The sequence below is a fragment of the Melozone crissalis genome, unplaced genomic scaffold (assembly GCF_028551555.1).
Source record: "Melozone crissalis strain CALT ecotype California unplaced genomic scaffold, PUWL_Pcris_2 ptg000018l_1, whole genome shotgun sequence".
NCBI classification, from domain to species: domain Eukaryota; kingdom Metazoa; phylum Chordata; class Aves; order Passeriformes; family Passerellidae; genus Melozone; species Melozone crissalis.
This window is the reverse complement of record NW_026535796.1, coordinates 36,732,173-36,755,197: the sequence shown is the minus strand read 5'-3', so window position 1 is coordinate 36,755,197 and position 23,025 is coordinate 36,732,173. Positions and strand designations below refer to the sequence as shown.

Below are 23,025 nucleotides of genomic sequence, written 5' to 3'. Positions count from 1 at the left end.
GAGAGGCGAAGCCACTTCCGCCTCGATAGGGCCCGACTGCCCCGCTTCGCGCAGCCACTTCCGCCTCGGTAGATGTCATGGCGGCGGGGGCGGGGCGACCCACGTGACGCCTCCGGTCCCGGCGCGGTCTCGCGGCAGCTCTCGCGGTGCCTCGCGACCCCCCCGCCCGCGTCCCCCGCTCGCCGGCCGCTCGCGCAGCGCTCGACTCGCGCTATATAAAGGGGCGAGGCGGCAGCGCGGCGGCTGCAGCCCCGGGGCCGCGAGCGAGCCCGGCACAGGCCGCGGGGCCGCCCGTCAGCCGGGGCGGAACGCGCGGGCGCTGGGGGGACGCAGCCGGGCAGGTTTATTGTTTTAGGGGCGACTCCCCCCCCGCGGTTGGGGGCGTCCCGGGGGGCTCGGGACATGGCGAGCTCGACTAACACAAACCCCGTGGTAAGGACCGGGTCGGGGGGCGAGGGGGGCCCCGGGGGCAGCGCGGGCGGAGGTGGCCGGCGGGGCCCGCCGCCCCCTCCCCCGCACTCCCTTCCCTCCCGCCGCCCGCCTCGGGCGGTCCCGGCCCCCCGGCGGGCAGGGGCGGCGGGGGGCGCGGGGCAGCCTCGCCCCCGCGGCGGCAGCCAACTTGTGGCGCCCGGCGGCGGGGAGAGAGGCGGCGGGAGCGGAGCGGTGGGGGCGCGGGGCGGCGGCCCGGGGGCGGCCCCGCGGGGAGGCCGGGGGTCCGGCGGGGAAGGGAAGGAAGGGCCGTCGGGCGGGGGGCGCCGCCGCCGCCGGCGGGAGGCGCCCGGGGAAGGGGCGAGAGCTGGAGGAGCGCGGGCGCTAACGCCCGCCCCGAGACGAGGGGAAGGGGCGCCCGAGCCAGGTTTCGGTTTTGCGGTGTCGGGGAAGCCCGCCTGGGCTCCGCTGGAGCCATTTTATGTTGCTTTGTAAGAAGGAGACGATGGTTGAAAAGCACTTATCCCACTCCGGCCGGATCGGCTGAGCCGAGTGAAAGCCTTCAACTCTGGCGAGCGAGGCAGTATTTATTTTAAAAACAGAGAACGAAAAGAAAAAAAAAGAAAAAAAAAACAAAAAAAAAAATCCCCAAACCTCTCCCCCGTTCCCTTCTCGTGCTTTCTGCACCTTGGCGGGTGGCTCGCTGCTGCACTTGTACTCACAGAGGTTTGCAACAAGCAGTCACACAGACCTGCGCTGCCACCGAGCCCCCCCGGCCGCCGCTCCGCTCCCCGGCGCGCCCCCGGCCGCGACCCCCGCCCCGAAGCGCTGGAGGAGACAAACCCGGCGTCCCGGCGGCGGGCTCGGCCCCCTTGTTTGTGGCTCTCAGATCCATCATGGCTTCCCCCTGCCTTTCTGCCTCCCTGCTCCTTGTGTTCCTCCTCCCTGTGGCTGCCCTGTTTATATAGCGCTATTGCCGCTCTCTAATATAGACTCTGCTAGGATGGGAAGGTGCTTTCCAGCCCCACGTCACCGCCTCTCCATTTAAACACCACATCAGCCTTTAAATAGGGAGCGAGCCGCGGAGCGCGGGCTGGGAGGTGCATGCGTCCGCGGCGGAGGCTGGGAGGCAGGCGGGCGGCTGGTCCTGCATCCCGGCCGGCCGTGCCCGCCGCTCGCTCTCCCCGCCGGGCTGCGGAGCGGCCGTGCTCTGCGGGTGCGAGGCTGTCTCCTAGCCCGTGCAAATGGGCTTTCTTCTGCTTCTACGCATTGCACAAAGACAGTTTTCATCTGCTCCTGTGTTTGAATCTGTTCTACCCTTTTTACCTTTTTTAATTTTTTTTTTTTATAATTTATTTTGCTTGGTTGGTTTTGGGTTTTGCTGTGGGATTTTTTGTTTGCTCAGGGTTTGGGGTTTTTTGTCCTTGGCGTACAGCTCGCACACGTTCCTGTGCTCCTGTGAAGTCTTCAAAGTAGCTTTTCTGCTGCGTGGGGAAAGCAGTGTTTAAACGGTTCTTAGCCAGTGTATCAAGGAGAGTTGTGGTATTTATTTTATGGCGCATTGCCAAGGTCTGACTACAGCTGTCTCCCCAAAAGTGAAGTTAATATTCAAGTTTTATTCGTGGGTCATGGGCTGCAGATGCTGCTCAATGATTTGTGTGTTTCTGGGGCCTAAAGTGTACAAATATTTTATTGCATTCCAGGCAGAAGCAGTGGTTTTGGCATATTCACTACTTAGTTTCATTACAGTGTTTGGTATACTACAAAATATACAATAGAAAACGCAAAGTGTCTTAGTTTTCTTTTCCTGATCTGAAAGGTTAGAGACATGCTTGTGAGTTAGGTTTATGCAATTGCAAGGAAACATCTTTGATTTGATATTTTGTCAGCTTTTGTATCAGAAAACTAGGAAAGTAGTCAGCTGTTACACGGAGGGCAGTTACTCAGGAGGATGCATATTGAATGTGTGTGATTTGAATCTTAGTTGTCCTTCTGTTTATGAACTTACCGATCTGTGGTTTTATTGTAAGAAAAGGTTTTATTTCTGTGTACTAAATTAGAGGTTTTTCTTCTCTTTCTTGACTGAGGTAGTACTGAATTGCAAAAAAATATATATGTTGAATAATCTCCAGAGAACTTGTAAATATTTCTGACTCAACAATTTATTAAGACTTCTTTTCTTTCGCTGTAATTCTGTACTGGAAGTTCTTTTGAAAGGTGTCAATGTTTGGAATAGTGAAAGCCAAGCTTAAAATGAGCCTGCTTCAGATAGGTATGCTTTAGGTTAATTTTCAATTAGGTAGTAAAATCGTACAATTTTATCAAGTTGGAGCTCATTCAGTAGTAGGAAATATATTACTTAGCCAAGGGTTGCCAGAGATGAGTAGGAACGTTTTTAAATGCTGCAACCATGTGACTTTAGGAGCTGGACTAGGAGCCTAATGTGTCAATGGCATCACATCAGCATCTGATCAAATCTGAATTGCTAGGAATCTGTTCTCTGTAATAAAGGACAAATAATAGATGTTAACAGCTATATATAGTATAAGATTTTATGGGTGATACAGGTAATACATTTGTAAAAGTCCAGAACAACATAAAAACTCAAATCTTAATGCTTACAGTGTAGATTATATATGTTACTTTTTTATGCACATCTTTGGTGTAATTGTGACTAGAATTGAACACTTGTGTAAGTAGAACACTTTACAGTGTTCTCTGCTGGCTGCCTTTGGCCAGCTTACAGTGGCAACTGCACAGCTGGGAGAAAGTTTAGCATGTTTCAGAGAGAGCTGCAGGGGCAACAGGAATGAACCATTGTCAAATGTACAGAGCATCCTGTGGTCTGTCTCTCCATAACATCTTGGTTATTGGAAATCCACATTGCTGAAATCCCAAGTGTTGTGATAATAATTACAGAGGACTGCAGTTTTTGTAGCCTTGAAGCGGAAGGAATGTAGGAAGTGTAAGCCCCCAAAGGCATGTGGCATTTCTTAAAATAGCTTGCTGGTTGCTCCTGGATTTGGAGTTGCATGTAGCAGTGTCACCATACTCAAGAGTTTTCTTTTCAAGATGCACAAGAGAAAGTAAAATATAATCATTCCCTTATGTTCCTGGAGGGGGAAATAATAAGATTCCAGATTTCTTCTATGTGTTTGTGGTTGTATCTAATAAATCAGGAATTTTAGTTGTTGTCTTTAATCTGTAGTAAGTGCTCGGAATAGTGTTTATGGAAGAGTGATTTGAGTATTTTGCTCTTAAAAGAGCTTGACATTTACAGCAATGTACTCTTTATGAGGGAGGCACTTTAATATAAACCAGATGAAAGCACAATTATTTTAATAGCAATCTTTAAAGTTTCCATTTGTTCACATTGCTTTCTCTGACTGAATGCAGAAACTTACTGGAAAGCACACCTACTATGCCATCTTTAGACTTACTCAGTAATTGTATTGCCATGTTTGTTTTTTGAGTAAGCAGTGTATGCAAATAGTTTTGTCATTCAACTTCAGACTCTTAGATGGCTTATATAAACAGCTTCAGCATCGTATAAATATTGCTTAAACCTAACACTTAGTGTATGTTAAAAGCAGTACAGTGTGCTTTCTTTTAAAGTCTGGAACTTAAGACTGTTTTGTAATTTCACTGGATATGCCTCTTTGAGGTAGGAAAAGAGCATTCTGTGATTCTCTGCAGAATTCCACTCTGAATGTCTCTTGAAGGCATTGCTGCCCCCAGTATGGGAGATGTTCCACCTAGGCTGGATGTTCAGTAGGAGTGTACAAAAGAGAATTTCAAGTGAAGAGGGTATTTCTCAGTATTATGTAAATGTGTACAGGTAAAATCACACAGACACTGTTTCATTATAAGCATGCACATGTTTTGTTTTCTTTTTTCTTCCTCCTAATCACAGAGCCATGAGTGTATCTTGTCTATTACTGTGTGATTAGAACCAGTGTGAAAATTCTGACCCATTTTGAGATCCAGTGCACTGTGAGGCTCCTGCAGAAGGACAGGTGTATGTACAGACTGCTGCTGGGCTGGGTAACCCACATGTCACTCAGCTCACTCCAGCCCTGCAGGACTGTCCCCTTTGGGGCACTCACCTGCCAGCTTGGGCTGTTGGAAGTAGTGCAGAAGGATCCTGTGTCAGCAATGGCAGAGTGAACATCTCTGCTCTTAACCTGCCTTTCTGAGCTCTTGCTAAGCTAATGCTGGACACTAGACACCAATAACTGCTTGAATTTGTTTTTTTCTCTTATTTCTCTAGGGAAAAAAGGAAATTCTCATGCAGACAGTTGGGCTGTGGAGTCAGTTTGTTGTACCTGAATGTTGGTGTCTTTCTTCTAGGGCTTTATAGACTCAGAAGGCATTGTGAATAAACCTTACAATAATACCTGACTGGACATAGGAGGAAGTAGTTACTGGTGGAAATTTCTAGGGCCTGTTTGTGTAAAATCTGTTTTATTAGAAAAGTAAACCTAATAGGTAATTTAGGGGAGATGAGGATTAAAGGAGAAAACGCACCCTCCATCCTGCAGGAATTTTGATTGTAATTTTAGGCATACAGGTAGTTCTCTTGACTTAAAGTAACTCACATGCTTGAGGTTAAGCATATTTATTTGCAGAATGTGGTTTGGCATTAAGGAACAGATGCTTTTAAATGTAATAAGGAACAATATATGGAATAGGTTAAGTAGTGTTTCCGTGCTAGTTGAATTGTATAAGCTTCATGCAATTTGTTTAATTATAGAAATAATAGGACTTAATGTTATTAAGTAGAATGTCTTTTTGCATGTTATGAATTAAGTAGAAAAATAATCCTGTTAAAGGTATTGGCTTGGTATTTCTGAGTTATTACACAGATTTAAAATACTAGCACTCAAGAGAAGTGTGGCTTTGAAAGTCTCTTTCAATGTTTATAAACTCAGTTAATGCAGTATTTCAAACCTGGATCAGAGAGTATGTGCTATGGTATGTTTTGGTTTTTTTGAAGAAATTAAGTTGTGGATATAGCTGCTGTAAATGTAGTTGTCAAGGATGGCAACTTCCTCTATTACTTGAAGCCAGAAAATTTTAGTAGATTTTTTTTTTTGAAAACCAGTAATAAAAGGATGAATGATAACATTTCAGCTACTTGATTTGCAGCAGCCTGTTTTAAAGCTAAAATGTGATAAGTACATCGAGTGGTATGTTGGGTTTTGTTGAGATGTTTTTGGTTTATTTTTGTTTTTACTTCTTTTTTTGGGGGGGTGGGGGGGAAGGGGCTGGGGCAGGGGTTGTAACAAAAAAAAATAACTTGAGCATGCCCCAGTGCAGAGCCTTTTTAAACAGTAAGGGCATAACGCACTAGGCAGCCATCAGACTCTTATTTCTGGGTTCCAGATATGTTCTTTTATTCCCTTGTAAACTTTATGCATTTTCTCAAGTTTTATTTTCCCTTTTTCCCCCTCTACATCTAAAAGTAAAGATACTCAGTTTCTTTTTTGTGCTTATTGACCACTCAGATTTTCCCTGGATTAGTAAATCATGGGCTACTAGTCTACCTACATTTTTCCATAATTTAGGCATAACAATTCTATAACATGTGAAATACAATTTTTAGCATGTCTGCAACAAATTCAGCACTTCTGGAATACATGAAGAAAATGTCTGTGTATAAAATAAATGCTTCAGTGCATTAAGTACATTTGTGTAGTTCTTGCACCTCTGGGCTATCTGCTTGTGTTTGGTGCATTGGAGGCTCAGCCTTCCTGGAGTACAAACCCACTGCACTGGTACAGGATGGTTGTTTTCCATATATACAACATATCTGATGTGTGTGGCACCAGTCGGGATTTATTGCTTAAGGGAGCTGGGCACTGAGGCTGAGGAGAATGACAGTTTAGAGAGAGTTGTGGCTACTTTCTTTCTCAGTTTAAAATTGGTGTGCTCACAGGCCAAGTAACAACCTTGGGCAGTGAAGTATATGTGGTTTGCAGGCTGCAAGATTATCAACCATAATTTACAGCTTGTAGGGCTGCCTTGCAGTTAGATAGCACAGATATTTAAGCCTAGCCAAAATCCCATTGGAGTTCATACATACAGTGAAAGGTCTCAGCTGTACTATTTAAAAGGTACAGCATGTGCATAGTGCAGTTCCCATGTGGTTTTATGAATTAAGTGTTGTGTTTTAATTGATAATGTTAAATGTTGGCATTCTCTATTTTAAATTGTACCTTCATTTTGAAGTTCACAAAATGGTTGATGTTGGAAGGGACCTCTAGAGGTCTTTTTGCAACCCCCTTGCATGAGCAGGGCCAGCTAGAGCCCAAGATGATGTCTAGATGGCTTTTGAATGTCTGCAGGAATGGAGGCTCCAGAACTTCTTTTGGCAACCTAAAATGAACTGACAGTTTACTTTTTTTCATAGTTTAGGTGTGAAAGCAGTATAATAATAACAGCATATGTTTGATATTTCCCCATGAAAAGTGCAGAATGTAAAAGCATGAGTAGTGGTTGAAAACAGAAGTCTGTCTGACCTAGTATCTTAAGGAGCTTCTGAAAACAAGTATGTAAGGAAGAACAGGATATTCACAGGAATCCTTCCCATTTTTTGAGCCTTCAGTGGTTTTCAGCTCAAGATCATTCTAAGCCATACTTGGTGCAAGTACTAACAAGTTTCTTTTCCTGTCTTTAATATACTTTCAAACTTCAAATGTTCTTTAATGCATTTTGCACTCATCTCAGCATTTTTGCGTGTTTAGCATCTGCATTTTCAAGCAGAAAACAAATTAACTGAATGGAAAACAATCTCCTTGTCTCTTTTAAATTATACTCTTCATGAGTACTCTACTCTCGTGCTGTAGTTGTCACAGAATATCATGAGCAGTCCTTTCCCATTTCACCTTGTTTGAACTGCTCTTCCTGATTTATACCTTCCTGGATATTTCAGTCACTTGGAAACATGTGGTGTATTCTGAAATGCAGTTTTTTGTGGGGGGAAATCTTATCTTAATATTAAAGTGACAGATTCTTTTCAAAACAGTGCTGACTAGTTGCTGGTTTTTTTAAAGCCTAAATTGTACAGGTCCGTAATTGAAGATGTCATTAATGATGTCAGAGAAGTTTTTCTGGATGAAGGAGTGGATGAACAAGTTCTCATGGAACTCAAAACAGTAAGTTGAACTTAAAAGTTTTTGTTAATAGACCAATACAGCAGTTAGTTTCCAAATCTGACTACTGTTGTTCACAGTAGAAGTACTAATTTTTAGTTAATTAAACACTGCAATCTGCATATCTGTATCCCCGTATAATTTGAATTGCACTGTTGTATAGGTAGATCTGCTCACCCTGTTATTTTCCCTAATCTGACAGCAGTCATCAGAATGCAGTGTTACTTTGATCCCCAAAACATTGCATTTTTTAAAAAGGGAAAAATGTTTGTTTTAGAGACACATAGTTCTTTGTTTCTCTGCAGGAAAAATAAAATGCCTGCCCTGTTTGATGTTGTCTTGATGTTTTTGTCTTTCTGAAGAAGAGTTGCATTGTTAGATACATGGTCAGATTTTTGCATGTATGGTTTGTAGTTTCAAAGGTGTTGTCATTTGGGAGGTTGCTATGTAATAAATCCCACTGTATGCATCATGCTTGCCTGAAGCTCTGATTCAGAATTGTTTTACATGGAGTGGGTTTGAATCAAAGGTCCATAATAAAGGCAGGGTGTTAACCTGAGTTCTAGTGGGTCTTCTGTAGCTTTCTTCAAATTCTTCAGGAGTAAAAAATGCCCTTCATAGGTGAAGGGAAAAAATGGCAAAACAAAACAGCGAAAAGAAAGGAAACTGGGAAAGCAGATGACTTTTTGTATCATGTTCTTCAGTGAGCATGGTATCCCACATTGACAATATTTTTTAAGTATTAAAAAATGGATGGAGTGGGAAACAAATTTTGAATTTGTCTAGACACAAACAGGTGAAGACTTTTTCCATGACACCATGACCTGTCTTGGTGGAAACACAGAGCTATAAAAAAAGAGCTGTGGTATTTGTGTCACAGATATGTTCTGCAAGTGATGTCAGAAAAAATTAATGAGGAAAGAGACAAGAAGGAAAATGAAGTATTGAAAAGGAGCCCTAAGCAGATTTTGAAATCATGAATCCTGAGTGCCTGTAGTCTTCTAGACTCTAATGTATTACAGAATACTCTTTGTTGCTCTTTTTACAAGAGCTGCTTTTTTGCATCTGTGTCTGTCCTTTGATGACATGTCAGCTGACATAAAGAACTGTAGAGCTGGAGAAACTGAATTGATATTGATATTGTGGTAGAAACTGTATAAATGATGGTAGAGAGGCATTATCTTAGGTATGCTGGTAGCTTCTGTTGTAGGAGGCAGTAGTCTTTTAGCAAATGTTATTGAGGAGGTCCAAGGAAAAATGGCTTGAGGAAAGCTGTAATAAAGAATTATTTTTGTGATTAAAGAGGTAAGAAAGAAGGAATATAGGAAAATGGAAAACTTAAAGTCTTACTTAAAGTTACCAGTTTATCTCAATTCATGCTTCTGTTAGGGTTGTGGTGAATCTTCCACACTTGGAAGAAAGAAAGAATGTTGAAGTTTAATCTTGGACTGGAGAGAGATATTTAATTCCTTTTCTTGACTCTGTGAAGTTATCTTTTATCTGTATCTGCCTGAAGGTTTTCTGGGCTTTTTGCACAAAATAAACAGTGAAACTCAGTTTTGGAGTGCTGTCATTAAATTGTTACAAATCCTGTAGAGCAAAAGTTATACACAGATCTTTTTGTTTCCTTTTCCAAACTAGCTGTGGGAGAACAAGCTGATGCAGTCTAAGGCCGTAGATGGCTTCCATTCAGAAGAGCAGCAGCTTTTATTGCAGGTGCAACAACAGCAACAGCAGCAGCAGCAACAGCAGCATCATCATCACCACCATCACACACCTCAGCCGCAGCAGACTGTGCAGCAGCAGTCTCAGCCACAGCAAGTCCTTATTCCAGCATCTCAGCAAGGTCAGACTTCATCTCTAAACACTCTGAAGTTAGTCCAGCTCCTTAGCATGTTCTAAATCTAGGGCTGGATGCTTCTCTGGTGGTTAACTTCCTGTCTTTCTACTTGGCCTCTATTCAATGGCTCAGGAAAGCTGGGGGAAATGTGTTTTGGTATTTAAATCATATTCTTTAGAAGATTTTGAAAAAGCTGGATTCTTCTCTTGGTCATCTGTAACATAACATGCTTTCAGAATGCACAGTGTTCAAAACTCCATTAGCAGCTCTAAGTTCAAGCCAATATAAGCAATTGAGAGTTTAGTCATGAGGCGGTAATGTCATTAGGAGCAAATTATTTCAAAAAACCATTACTGGTTGGCATCACCCAATGCTAGGACATGAAAAATACTTCTATAATAGTCTGAGTATATGTAGATTTTTTTTTGGTCTTAAAAGATTGCACATTGTGTACATGTGGATGTACAGGGTGTATTTTAGCTAGGCGTAACTGTATTGTTTCTTGTAATAACTGTCTTATGTGTTCATTAATAATTTAATGAAAAATTTTTTCAGCTGTTATAATTTCAGTTGAAAACTGAAATAAATACTACTGGATTTTACTGCATATATGCTGAGTAAGCATATCTGCCACCTATGAAAGGCTTGATTGAGTTTTCAGTGTATTAAATTTGTGACATAAAATACTTATCTGTGGTAGTCACAGACTTCAGTCTTCTTGTCAGATGTCATGGATCAGAAAACCTATGTTATCATAGGCACGAAAGATAGATACTATTTGATATCCTTCACTGTCTCCCCCCAAAACCAGCCAAAACCCAACCACCACGTGTTCAACACAGTATAGAGCTGATGTGATCAGTTTTTCCATGATGTTGTTCTCGTTGGTTTTTTTGTGGTTGGTTTGTGACACTTTTCTCACAGGGAGGGAAACATGGGTGTTGGTTTGTTGTTTTCTTCTTAGAGTACTTTTTATTTTGGCTAGACATAAATAGTTTTGTGCGTTGGGATAAAGTTAATTTTGAGACGAAAGTCTTTCAATAGACACGGCGGCTGCCTCAGAGGCTCGGGGCCCCCGCGGGGGCGGCCGCTCACGGCGCCCTCTGGCGGCCCCTGGGCGGAGCGGCCGCGACTCCGCTGGCCCGCGGTGCCTGCGCGGGAACATGGCGGGGTTCCTGTGCTCCCGGGGCAGCCGCATCCTCCCCTGCTAACGCGCTGCAGCCTGATTTACTGTTGCCCACTGTTGCGCCTTACAACTAAATAACAGCACGGAGACTAAATGAAATGAGGTTATCAAAGCACTTCCATGACAGAGATGCAGCTTTCTGAATTACTTTACTTCCTTGTTCCATGGTGGAGATGGTATAGTAGCTCTTCACATGACCTGGTGCAGTCCCAGGCAGGGATCAGGATGATCAATATGGTGATTCCTGCTGTCCTTTCTGTGGCCCTGCCACAGGTTCATGAGATTTCCTTAATCTTTTGCCCTCCTTCATTTCCCTGAAAATTGGAGGTGCCCTCAGATCTCTCTACAGGTTTTGAGGCTTCTTACCCTAGAATCTTTCCTAGAAACTCTTATTCCTAATATTCTTAAGTGTCATTTGTTTAAAGGATTGGGTAGAGAACAGTTTGTCAATGACAAATTAATTCAAATTGCTGTCATTTTGAAGTTTACTGTCACTGATAATAGCAGTGGCAACCTGCTTGTTCCATAAACTTGGCCATATGCACTTCCAGATGATCAACAGGTTGTTGGTATAGTTTAGCTAGCCTTTCCTTTAGTGCACCAAAGCTGCTTTGTTGTGTGGGAGAGGTGGTTTATCACATTTCAGCTGCTTCTGCTGCATTCAGAAGACAGTGAAGATCATGAACTTAAAGCTATGCTGACTGTGCATAGCTCAGGCTAACTGCAGCATCCTGCTACTCTTCATCTTGGAATAATTCTTGCTTAAGTCTGTTTTAAGAGTTAGCTTTTTGTTTTTGTAGAACTCTGGTATTGAACATCGTAAATTTTATCAACATCTCAGTAATACCTCTAATTTCAGAAATACATTTTTAATCTTGCTTTTACCTAGATACAGAATAGGTAACTGAAGCCCTTGAAGTAAGATCTGTAAAGGCAAAGTAGTCATAACACCCCTCAGAGCTGCAGTTGAGTATTGTCTTGAAAGTAAAACTTACTAAGACCAGAGACTGCTTAGTATTTGGTTTTGTGGTGAAGCTCAGCTGACATTTAGGTGATAATATTTCTAAGTTGTTCTGGCTTGGAAGTTATTTGGGCAGATTGTGTATTTTTCGCTAAACTCTGTTTCTTTTTGTTTCTAGCACCTCAACAGCAGGTTATTGTGCCAGATTCCAAGCTGATACCACATATGAATGCATCAGGCATGGTAAGAGAAGAAGTTTATACAGGCTTATACTGTCATTATGTAAATTGTTTTGATTAAACAGTAAATACAAATTTCTATTAGTCATCAGATGCTTAAAAGTAATTTAGGGCTCACTGGCAAACCCGTCTGCCACATTTCTGAGTTCTGCTGCTGCACTTACAGTCTAGGAGCAGAGATGTATGACTTCTGACAAATCTAGGGCTTACTTTGATCCTCTGCTTAAATATATTTAACCAAAGCTTTTTTAAAATCAGAAATTGGAATACTGCTGGTATGAATCTCCATGATGATATGCTTATATACCAATACACCACCAGTAACTGGTGCAAACATAATGTATTTTCTAGATGCAGAAAAAAGCATTAATATGCTGAAACATCAGTTTATGTTAAATGAGAGATGATTTAGCATTTCACATAGATCTTTGCTGGTCACATTAATTCCATTCACTAATTATGTAACTGCATATAGAACTGACTCTGATCATGTATAGTTGTCTGACCCTCTGTATCTCTAGAGGTTAATATTGCTTATCTTATCTTGCTTTAAAGGCCCTGGCTTAATTTAAAGAGAAATAAGTTGTTTGCAAAGCTTTGAAGATAACCCCTAGTATAAGTTTAATTATGTGTATTATGACCAGAATTCATTACATTCTTACCACTTCTATGGTAGAAGCCCATGAAGCAAAGTTTCATGATGCAGCAAGTTTTGAAGCGGAACAGCCTTCTCTTACTTTCCTGTTTGCTGCTGATCTTGCTACAGAAAAGAGCCTGAACTTTGTTACTTGAATAGTATGATTTACCTACAAGCCAAGAGCACATAAACATTCACCTTTTTCTTACATTTGATAACCATTTCAGAGGGATTTGTAACTTTACAAATCCAACAATTAAATGTGTTTTTGTCCTGTGTCATTTATCTCAGGGTATAGAAAAAATGACAATGCCAAGCTTTTTAAACTCTACTGCTGTCAAAATGTTGATGCTTTGTCTACCACAGAGAACTACTGTTCAGCAAAGAGTTACAATCAGTTTGGAAATACTGTTTATTAGAAGCATTTGTGTTGATATGAAAGAGTGGATCTGACAGACTTTGAGTATTTTGGAAGGCAGAGAGGAATGAGAATTCATTCATCTGTGTTTGTCTGGGACGTGAGGATGCATAGAGCATATTTTAGTTTTGTGTGGTGATCTCTAATCTTGGGAGATGTAGCTGTTCTATTGACAGTATGGGGAGATCCTGTTTCTTCTAAACAGGAAATATGCATTCTACCCAGTAATGAAGTTTAAATCCTTTCAGTAACAAAGAATAATTGGCCATGGTTCCCTTACAGTAGGGGAAGGTAGCCTTTTCCATGGCAGCTGAAGTGGGACCCTTGAAATGGAGAGGCTTCTAGAGAAGTCCATCATCCTCTGCAAATTAAGGACTTAATACAGTTTTTTGTGTTTGGAGCTCCCACAATTGTGTTGAAATTCTGTTTCCTTGCAGGTTCAAATCAGTACTCATTGATAGTTCCACTTTATCTTTGAACCAGCTGTCTTGAGAGAAAAAATCAGTCATTCTGTGAACAGTCAGTATGCAGTATGTGCAGGTTCACTCAGAGGAGCTGTGTGATGTGGGACTTGAAGAAGAGTGCAAACCTGGGTTACTGTGCCTTGTGAAAACAAGGCAGGCCAACACAATTGTTGCTTCAGTCAGTACCTTATGTTCCTTCAGATTTGTAGGCCCATAGCCTTAGCTGCTTTGAAAAAATCCAACAGAAGTTGCCACATGAGCAATGCAGTGTTGTGATGTTTTAGTAGATCAGCAGAGAAGGCAGAGGTTTATCTGCTGAGCTTGCAGATAAAGCAAGAAACCAAGTTGTGTTAGGGTGTGATATTTAGTGATTTTGCTTCAGTCTTCTTACTATTAGAGAAGGAAAATAAAATAATTTTTTTATGTAGTGTGATGTACAGTTGAAATGTCTTCATTTCAATAGCTGCAGGAACTTGTGTGCAAACACCGTAAATGGCAATAAGAAGTTCGGTATGTTCAGGCAGCGTGTTGTGGGATGAAACACTGTCGATATTACGTTGGTGGTTAAAACGCCTTTCCTGTGTTTCAGAGTGCTGCAGCCACTGCAGCTACGTTGGCTCTCCCTGCTGGTGTTACTCCAGTTCAGCAGATACTTACAAATTCAGGTAACTGTCTTAATATTGAGAACAAGCTATAGTTTTAAGAGGGAAGCGTTCTGTGCCTTACTTCCTGTTATTTACTGCTAAAAAGCAGGATCTGGCCATCCACCCTAACAAGGTAGTGCAGTCTCTTTACTTGATTCCTGTGCTTTTTGCTCACTGACTTTCTTAGGAATCTTGTGGTCCTGCCCTAATGGTGTTATAGGTTAGAATCTGTCTAGGTTTTTCCCACTTAGAGAAATTCTAGATGCACAGGGATTGATGTTGCTGTCTTTCCCCTTTGTGTATTTCTGTGCTTTGTGATACATGATCCAAGCTCAGGTACTGAGCTACTATGAAGTAGGATCACTGCTTCTGTGACTTCAGAAGGGTAATGTCCTAAGGTTTTTCATGCCTGCTAAGCATGCAAAGTGGAATTTTGCTAGCAATTCTAGCTTTATTTCATATTTATAGTTTCTAAATACTGTTATGCCAAGCATTTAGAATATAATTAAATGTTACTTTGATGAACAGCATATCTGATATTTCACGTTCTTTCATGTTGTGTTGATTTTATGAACCTGATTATATCTCTATACTGCACTGGAAGTAAAGAAAGGCCTGGGAAATTTCATTTTCTAGATCTAGTTGCTGCTTTTGCTGGAGTAATTCACCTATGCTCACCAGGATCACCTGGGACTTTACCCTTCTGTTTTAAGCACTATAATGTTTAATGGTATATAGTTGAAATAAAATTTAAGTGTTCAGCTGTTCTAAAAGTCAAAATCCTCTCAGTCCTAAGGAAGTGCATCTATGTTTGTTATGGCACAGAATAATCTGCAGCCTACATTTGTTACTTTTGTAGTAATAATTCAATTTTGAGCATTTGTAGTAATTTCTTAGACTAGGGCTGGGGAAGTCCCTTCTTTCCGGTACATTTAACTGTTTCGGTAAATAGGACTTTGCATTTTGCTGTGAAGGGAGAGCAGGAGATCCATCTGAGGGAAATGTATAAAGTTCAGGATTATCTAATTTCTTGTCTCTTCTTACTTCACCTTTCTGATAAGAAATGTAAAAAACAAATGATCATATTTAGGTGGCAAACAACCCTATTCTTTGTTTCTGGCACAGCTGGAATTGCATACTGTCTTTTCACTGATGAATTGTTTTAGCATTTCTCTCTTTTAATTGCCATTGGTATTTGTCCAGGAAACGAGCTTCTAAACTAACACAATTTAAAAAGTGAACTTGTACATTTGATTAATTTGATACTTATTTTACTACAGGCCAGATCCTCCAAGTAGTTAGAACTGCAAATGGAGCTCAGTATATTATTCAACCACAACAGCCAGTGGTTCTACAGCAGCAGGTTATACCCCAAATGCAGCCTGGTGGAGTACAAGCACCTGTTATTCAGCAGGTAAAGGAGATTTTTTTTTAATAGGTACACTTGGAAGAAAAAAACCTTATAGTAATTACTAATTACTATATTTTTGTGAACAAGTTGAACTAGAACACAAACTCAGAAACAGTATAATTTAAAAAAAGAGAAGGTTGTGTCAAGTGTATGACACGGATTTTTTGGTTGTTTTTTTGTGGGGCTTTTTTTTTTCTATAAAGAACAATCTTGAAATGTTGTTTTTAATGTCACTTTTATTCTTGCCAGATGTTGATTGGCTGCAGTTTAAAATTCCTTGTGTGCATCCCTGATGAGTTATATTATGCGCATAATCGTTGTCTACATACTTTTAAATTAATTTAAATGATTCTGGGTCACCTCACACACAGAATAAAATACCTAAAACTGACACTCCTTGGTTATTTCAGTAGTAAATACAATGTTTTAGGAAGATTGTTGTTCATTGATAAGGTCAGCTGTGTGTCGAAACTGCGTTAGCACAAAGTCACATTGGCACAGTTGAACAGTTTAAGAATGACTAACAATTTGTGAAGAGTTGAATTTTTTTATAAAGAACATTTCTTAAAATAATCTTTTGCTTGAATTAAAACATTCCAGTGCTGTGTTTGGAACTCAGGTGTGGTGGTAGTCCTCATGTTTTAGAATGGACAGACTTTTAAATTTTTTTCTTAAATTTAGTAATGCAGAATGCAGAAAATTTAACAACAAGTAGTGCAAGAATGTATGGGATAAAAATTGAAACTATGTGCCTGATATAAGTGGAATATTTGTAACTCTTCTGTAATTAGTTCAAGTCAGATTGATATGCTCTAATTGTTTCCTTTGAGTCTGTGATGTGGTGCTCTGTCACGTTAGCAGCCACAGTACTTACAGTGATATTCCATCAGGTTTTGGCTCCTCTCCCTGGAGGGCTTTCCCAGCAGACAGGAGTGATTATTCAGCCTCAGCAGATCCTGTTTACAGGAAATAAAACTCAAGTTATACCTACAACAGTGGCTGCCCCTACACCAGCTCAAGCACAGATTCCTGCAGCTGGTCAGCAGCAGCCACAGCAGCAACAGGCACAACCACAAGCACCACTTGTTCTCCAAGTTGATGGAACAGGGGACACATCATCTGAAGAAGAGGATGATGAGGAAGAAGAGTATGATGATGATGAAGAGGAAGAGAAAGAAAAAGATGGGGGTGAAGATGGCCAAGTTGAAGAGGTAAACGTAGTATTATGGTTTTTTTTGTTGGTATTTTAAAGAAAACTGTCTATATCAAATAATACAATTACTTCAGTAATTTTGAGAATATAACTTATACCCTTACTGAGTTGTGGAAATTGTGTATATTAGCAAAGCAGTGCAGCTGGGGAGGATGTGGGGGACACAGCAAGAATTAGCTGTGACCAACACCATTTAAACACTTCAATAGGAATATTTTTGATGTTATGGAGACGTCAGTCATGAAGTCATATAACCTTCATGAGCAAACAGAAATGGTCAACTCTGCTTGGGACCAAGTGTATAGAAAAGCAGGGTGCTAAGATAGACAAAAAGGAGAGCAGCATTTGGTTCAGTGATGGGACCAACAGATGTGGTCTACTTGTATCTCATTGGCTATTCCATTACTTTTTGTTTCACAGGAGCAAGCTTGAGAACTCAAATTTTATTATAAAGCATCTTCTAGAAACACATCTTACCTGGATTTAATAAAATAAGGAGACAGGAACAGGCATACTTTTCCTAATAGCATGTGCCTAATTTTGTCTTTGAGTTGGGTTGGTTTTGGACTTCAGCCAGTGGCTCTTACCACTTAGATGCTTTACAAAAATAAAAATCTGCATGTTTTTGCATGATCATTTACAGTGAAGGAGCAAGAATGGAATAGTTGTGGTGTTAAAAGGCTGCAGTGCTTAGAATCTGGCCTGGACTTTGAAGTTCCAGACTAAAGTTCATAAGGGTATCTTCTCAGGAGGGAGGGTAGGAGGCATCAGCACTCTGTTGGAAAGTCTAATGTTGCATTTTGGGTCCTGCAGTTCATAGACAACGCTGTCGCCTCATGCTAATAATTGAAGTAGCACCTCTAATCTTGCCAGCCATCACAACTTTTTGCATGTGTTTCTTTCAGGAGCCTCTGAACAGTGAAGATGACGTGAGTGATGAGGAAGGACAAGAACTCTTTGATACAGAAAATGTCGTTGTGTGCCAGTATGATAAGGTAAATCTGTACAGAAAACAATCAAAGAGTTTTACTGTCTCTGTTCTTAGTATCAAATTATAATTTTTAAGTAGTAACTTGGTAACTATTAAGTACAGGTAGATCTATACAGACTATAATGTGAGTGGAAATGTAAGAATTACCTATTGTTTTTAAAACAGGTTTGTGTACCATGTTTGTACTAAACTTGGTAATAGGTAAAGCTTAGAAAAAATTGGCTGCATTTTATTTTTTCTTTGTAGTGTCTTTTTATGCCCTTTAATAAAAGGGCAGTCTTCTGGGACCAGGAGAGGTGAACTGTTAGGTTTGTACATTTATTGTGGCTATAAACAGAAGAAGTAGTCCTCAGGATTTAGACTTGTGGAAAACTGTTCCTTGATCACTAAAAATATCTCTTCTGGATGATGGGATGGTTACCAGAGGAGAATACTCTTTCTGTGCTATGCATTGTGCTATATCAAATGGCAGTGTGGAATGCTTGGGCTTGTTTTGCTTTAAATTCTGCTGAACTGTCTTGCAAGAATTTACAAGTCATTACAGGGGATCCGATTTTCCCTGGATTCATCTGTGCTGGAAACTTTTTAAATGTGTCTTGATGATATCAGAATCTTTTGGCTGAGGTAGTACACAGATTATTTGATGTGGATTTTTTTTTTCCTTTTCCTTCTGCTGTACTTGATTAATTGGGCTACAACAAATAGGGATCCTTTTTAAAGCAGGGGTTAAAAAACCTGTAAGCTCTTGTGCTGCAAAGAATGACTGGGTTAGCAAGTCTTCAGTTATGCCAAGACTCTGCTTAGACTTGCCATCAGATTCAACACAGAATTTAAGACCTACATCCCAGCCATCTGTCTTCTCTGGACTGTAATCCAAAACTGTTGTGAGGCAATTTGTAAGGAATAATGAGGGACCTCAGAACAGCAGGTAGAAAAGCTTATTGGGAGCTGCTGAAAGTGAGCAACAGGAACTACTCTGAAATCCTCACCCTCTTAGAAGTTAGGAATGGGAACTTGGTAGGGAGCAGTGTCCCTTGTTAGCTTCCAGTGTCACATACTCTGAAAGGACTTCATCTCTTTTCAAGAAATCACTATTCAGTTTGTCTCTAAAATGTATAGGATCAGCTTAGATCTGAGCAGTTCCCTCCTGCCCTGTGCCCTGCATCAGCTGATGGTGGGTGCTTCTGGAACTATGAGACAAGAACAGACATGTAGCCATGCTCATGTAGAGCTTTTTACAAACATCCCTCTGTGAACTGTCTCTTGAGGAAGAGAAAGTGCCTTCTTTTCAAATGGCCAACAGAGAATTTTTTCCTCTACTTGTTAGAAACCAATTTGATTATTTTTGAACCCTTGAAAATTTTGCCTTGCAACAAGAAGTTTTAGAAATGTATTGTGTGGAGGATCATCTCGTTTTTAAACTCACTAGTTTGATATGATACGTTCTAGTTCTAAGGAGTCTTTTTTGCTTTCTTGGTGCTCTTTATGGTACTGCAGATGATCATAACCCTCCTCAGTCATGTCTTTTGAAATCAGAGCTGCACTTTATTTGTACCTGATTCAAATGTTTGATTGCTGTTCAAATATTTGATTGCTCTTACTTTCATTCTGCAGATCTGTTTGATTTTTCTGTATCTTACTTGTAAGGGTAGATAAGGTTTGGGGAGGAGCACAGGTAACACTTCCATTTATTTTCTGGTGTGGCAATGTTCTGCATTAGTTTGTCTATGTTTTTGGCCCCACTGGACACAGAGCTGATATTCTCATGAGAAAGTCTTAGAGCATTGGAATCTAATTCTTGACTTGCAATTGTTAGTTCAAACCCACGACTTTTATTGTCTGTGTAAATTGAAATTGATTTTTTCCCCATTGTTACTGTCTTCATGTGCCTTGAATGCCACCATTGTTTTCTTATACAATGAGTTAGGGCAGTGACATTGTTATGCAGCTCTTCAGTAACTGGCTGTATCATCAGTACATTTTGTCATTTTTCAGATCCTTAGTAAGCTCTTAAACTGTGTGGACTCCAACCAGCACAAACCTTAGCTGAATGAACTCTACTTTGCTGTAGAGACTGTGATCTTACCTGTGTTTTCTCATCTTTATTCAGTTATTCATCTGAGGACCTCCCTTCTAACCTCATGGCAGCTCAAATGCTTCTGAGGAGGAATTTTTGTGGAATGCCATTCAGTAGGGCAAGTAGTGTATATAGGCCAGACTTTCCTTGTTCATTTACTTGCTGACTAACTTTTGCCACTGACTGTCTCTTTTTCAGCTTAAAGTGAGAACAGATCAAGCAGTACTAGAAATAATGAGTAGAGTGATATGGTCATAGCTGTTTGGTGCCACGTTGCTGTTTCTACAGCACTAATGGTACATGGTGAGACTTCCCATGCTTGATAAAACTGGAAAAACTGTAGCAGGGTTACCTGTTTTTATGGCTTACATAAAATTTTAACTTCTTCTAGAACCATCTTTGGTCTAGAATTGCATCTTTGTTCTGTCTGCAGAAGTTTATGATAACCTTTCCTTTTGGACAGTATTTCAGCTTTCTGAAAAGTCTTTGCTTTCTTTGAGTATCTGGTCATCTGGTGTCTTTCGGTCTTTCAGATGCAGTTTTTGATAGATAGCAAATATTTGCTCTGTGCTTAAAGTATGTGGTGGGGGGGTTTGGTTTTTTTTTTATATTTTGCCAAATTTAACCTTTAGGCTGAATTTTGTTCAGTTTTCTTCAGTTTTAAATTAAACATGTAGGCTGGACATCAGGAGGAATGTCTTCACAGAAAGGGTTGTTTAAACATTGGAATGGGTTGCCCAGGGAGGTGGTGGAGTCATTGCCCCTGGGGGAGTTTAAGGAAAGACTGGATGTGACACTCAGTATTTTTAATAATTCAGTAATGTATGTCTAATAGTTATTTTTATTTTTCTTACCCTTATAATTTACTTATGCATTATTACCTATTTCTGATGCAGAGTAATAGGTTAATGTTTTTGCCTTGTTCTTAGATTCACAGAAGTAAAAACAAATGGAAATTTCATCTCAAAGATGGCATCATGAATCTTAATGGAAGAGATTATGTATTTTCCAAAGCCATTGGGGACGCAGAATGGTGAAGTTTTAAAAGACAAAACAAAAGAACTCCCTGTAAAAGGAAAAAAACAAAACAAAAGCAGGAAAAGTTGAGACTTGGATATATACTCCAATCAAAATGTGTATCTGCACATCAGAAATAAACAAAAGTATTGGAACAAAGGTAAAATGTGGCAACAAAGACACTACTTCAGATGAGCAAGCCATGGACTGTAGCAGCTATAGCATTGTCTGGGAGCTGGTTTTGTGTGTTTAGGAATACCTTAATTATCAATTCTACATACAGGTACCTACAGCTGGTATTTAGCATGTAAGGCTTTGTCCCCCCTGCCCTTGATTTAAGATTTTAAAATACTTCTTCCACTGATTGAAGGAACTATTCCCTTTAATAGATTATTAATCTGAAAATGCTTATTGTGTGTACAAATCTTTGCTTTGAACACTTCCTTTTGGTAGTGAGGATGGTCAGAATCTTACTTAAACTGCGTGCAAGCTTTGTACAGAAGGGTAAGAATTAAGGTGTTAAATTTTAAATAACTTGTATAAGGAAAATATTTTTAATTCTGATATGCTCTTTAATTATTATATCTATTTGTTGTTTTCAATGCCATTCCCCATAAACAGGTTGTTGTTCTTAGCAGTTACAAAATGGTAAAATGATTTATGTTTCAAAATTACTTTAATTTCATGTGTTAAGTTTTATCTAGGGCTGCATTTTTCAAATTTGAAGCACCTCATCCCCCACAAAAGTCTGATTGTTTAACTTGTTAATTATATTCTTGCTGTTTTGTGGTGGTTCAGCATCACTGAATTAAAAAAGTTTCCCTTGATTTTTTAACAAAAACATTTTTTAAATGGTTTGGAGACCTTTTGAATCCAATATCTAGGTAATGCCATAATAGATGCATTCCTTTACCTGCTTACTATGTTTGTAGTCCAGACACCCACACATAATTCAACAGACCCACAGGAAAGACTAAATTTTTAATACAGAAAATCACATAAAAATTCTAACATCATGGCTGCAACTCTTAATCAAAGATCTGCTTTACTAAAAAGTACAGCCAGAAATTACCTGCAGCAGTTAATCTCTCTAAAGTTTCCAGATGGCATATAATTTCATGAAGAGAGCTGCACAGCTTTTAAGAACACAAATTTTGTTAGAGTATCTTTAGACTGTCTTGGTTACAGCAAATTGAGCAGTCAGATGCACTAAACCTTGTGTAGTCACTTTTTCACTTGCCTTTTTTATTGTTTGTTTGTTTGGGGTTTTTTTGTGTTCAGTTTGTGAAAAGCAACAAAGTTATTCCCCCCTCCTTCCCTCTCTCTTCTCAGAAGTTGAAGAGCTTTTCTTCCTGCATAGGGCCATGGTTGCAAACCGTGCTTTTGGAAATGCAGTTACTTCTGAATGAGGAGAGGGAATGGGCATTATACTTCAGAAACTGTTGAGGAAGGAATGTTCATGTGGCTCACCATTTCAAAAAAATTTTGCATTTTGTTTGGTGCTTGAAAAGTTGATGAAAAAAGGACACAACAAAGATAATTTTTACTGAATTAGCTAAGACCATGAGAAGCAGACATGATTTCTGACTTTATTTTTGGCTTGAGAATGAGATATTGTAAACATTATTTAACGAAGTCACAAGTGTATTTCAGCAGGATGAAACAACTGCTTTAATTTTTATTCTCTGATTCATTTGCCTCCAAGTGCATTTGTAGTCTCAGTAGTATGTAGAAAAATCACAACAAATTGTAAAGAAGATTTTATTGCTGTGATTTTGTACACCTGCTCTCTCATTGATAATGACTGAAACTGCCTGTGGGCTCTGTCTACAGCCATATGGTTGTTTGAAAGCCATCTACATTCATAAGCTTTATGAAAAGTTAATTGAGTATTCTTCTAATTGATTCTTAAGTAATGGAATCATCATTTAGACTGCATTTTTACTTGGGGGCTTTCAAGGTATCTCAAACTGATTGATGTTTGCTTTCTTCTGAACAACGCAGATATTTTATTTTTTTACCGCTGTTGACACTTCTATGTACAACTGCAAGGAAATCAATAATATACCAACTAATTCCTTTCCTCACCTTTTCCATGTCTGTTACCAATAAGTCTTAAGTAGTAGACTTCAGAAAAATTCCCATAATGCTGCACAACCAAACCAATAAAAGGATAAAAACATCCCTTTAGCTATAGATTCCTTTTTATACTATTGGAAGCCAGTTTACTTATGCAACACTTTGTTTTCATACAACTTAGTGATATTTCTCACCCACGTACATATACTAGAAGCTGCATAGCCTCTCTATTTTAAAGGGTAGCTGAACTTTAAAAGTAATTAAG

General features: G+C 40.0%; 1 protein-coding gene across 1 annotated transcript; it reads left to right on the top strand.

Annotated features, from left to right (window-relative positions):
- The first annotated feature begins 269 nt into the window (after positions 1-269).
- On the top strand, positions 270-22,864 carry GTF2A1 (general transcription factor IIA subunit 1). Its single transcript, XM_054275031.1, has 9 exons — positions 270-432; positions 7,485-7,586; positions 9,225-9,429; positions 11,749-11,813; positions 13,918-13,993; positions 15,253-15,386; positions 16,274-16,594; positions 17,502-17,591; positions 20,594-22,864. Exons 1-9 carry the CDS (start codon positions 403-405, stop codon positions 20,699-20,701), a joined length of 1,131 nt encoding a protein of 376 aa, XP_054131006.1. The 5' UTR covers positions 270-402; the 3' UTR covers positions 20,702-22,864.
- Positions 22,865-23,025: the final 161 nt, after the last annotated feature.

Bases quoted from the DNA above. Each gene is read 5' to 3' on its own strand.
- GTF2A1 (XM_054275031.1), top strand. From the start codon at position 403: ATGGCGAGCTCGACTAACACAAACCCCGTG. The intron at 7,587-9,224 runs GTAAGTTGAACT...TTTCCAAACTAG, and splicing joins TTCTCATGGAACTCAAAACA to CTGTGGGAGAACAAGCTGAT. The intron at 11,814-13,917 runs GTAAGAGAAGAA...CCTGTGTTTCAG, and splicing joins ATATGAATGCATCAGGCATG to AGTGCTGCAGCCACTGCAGC.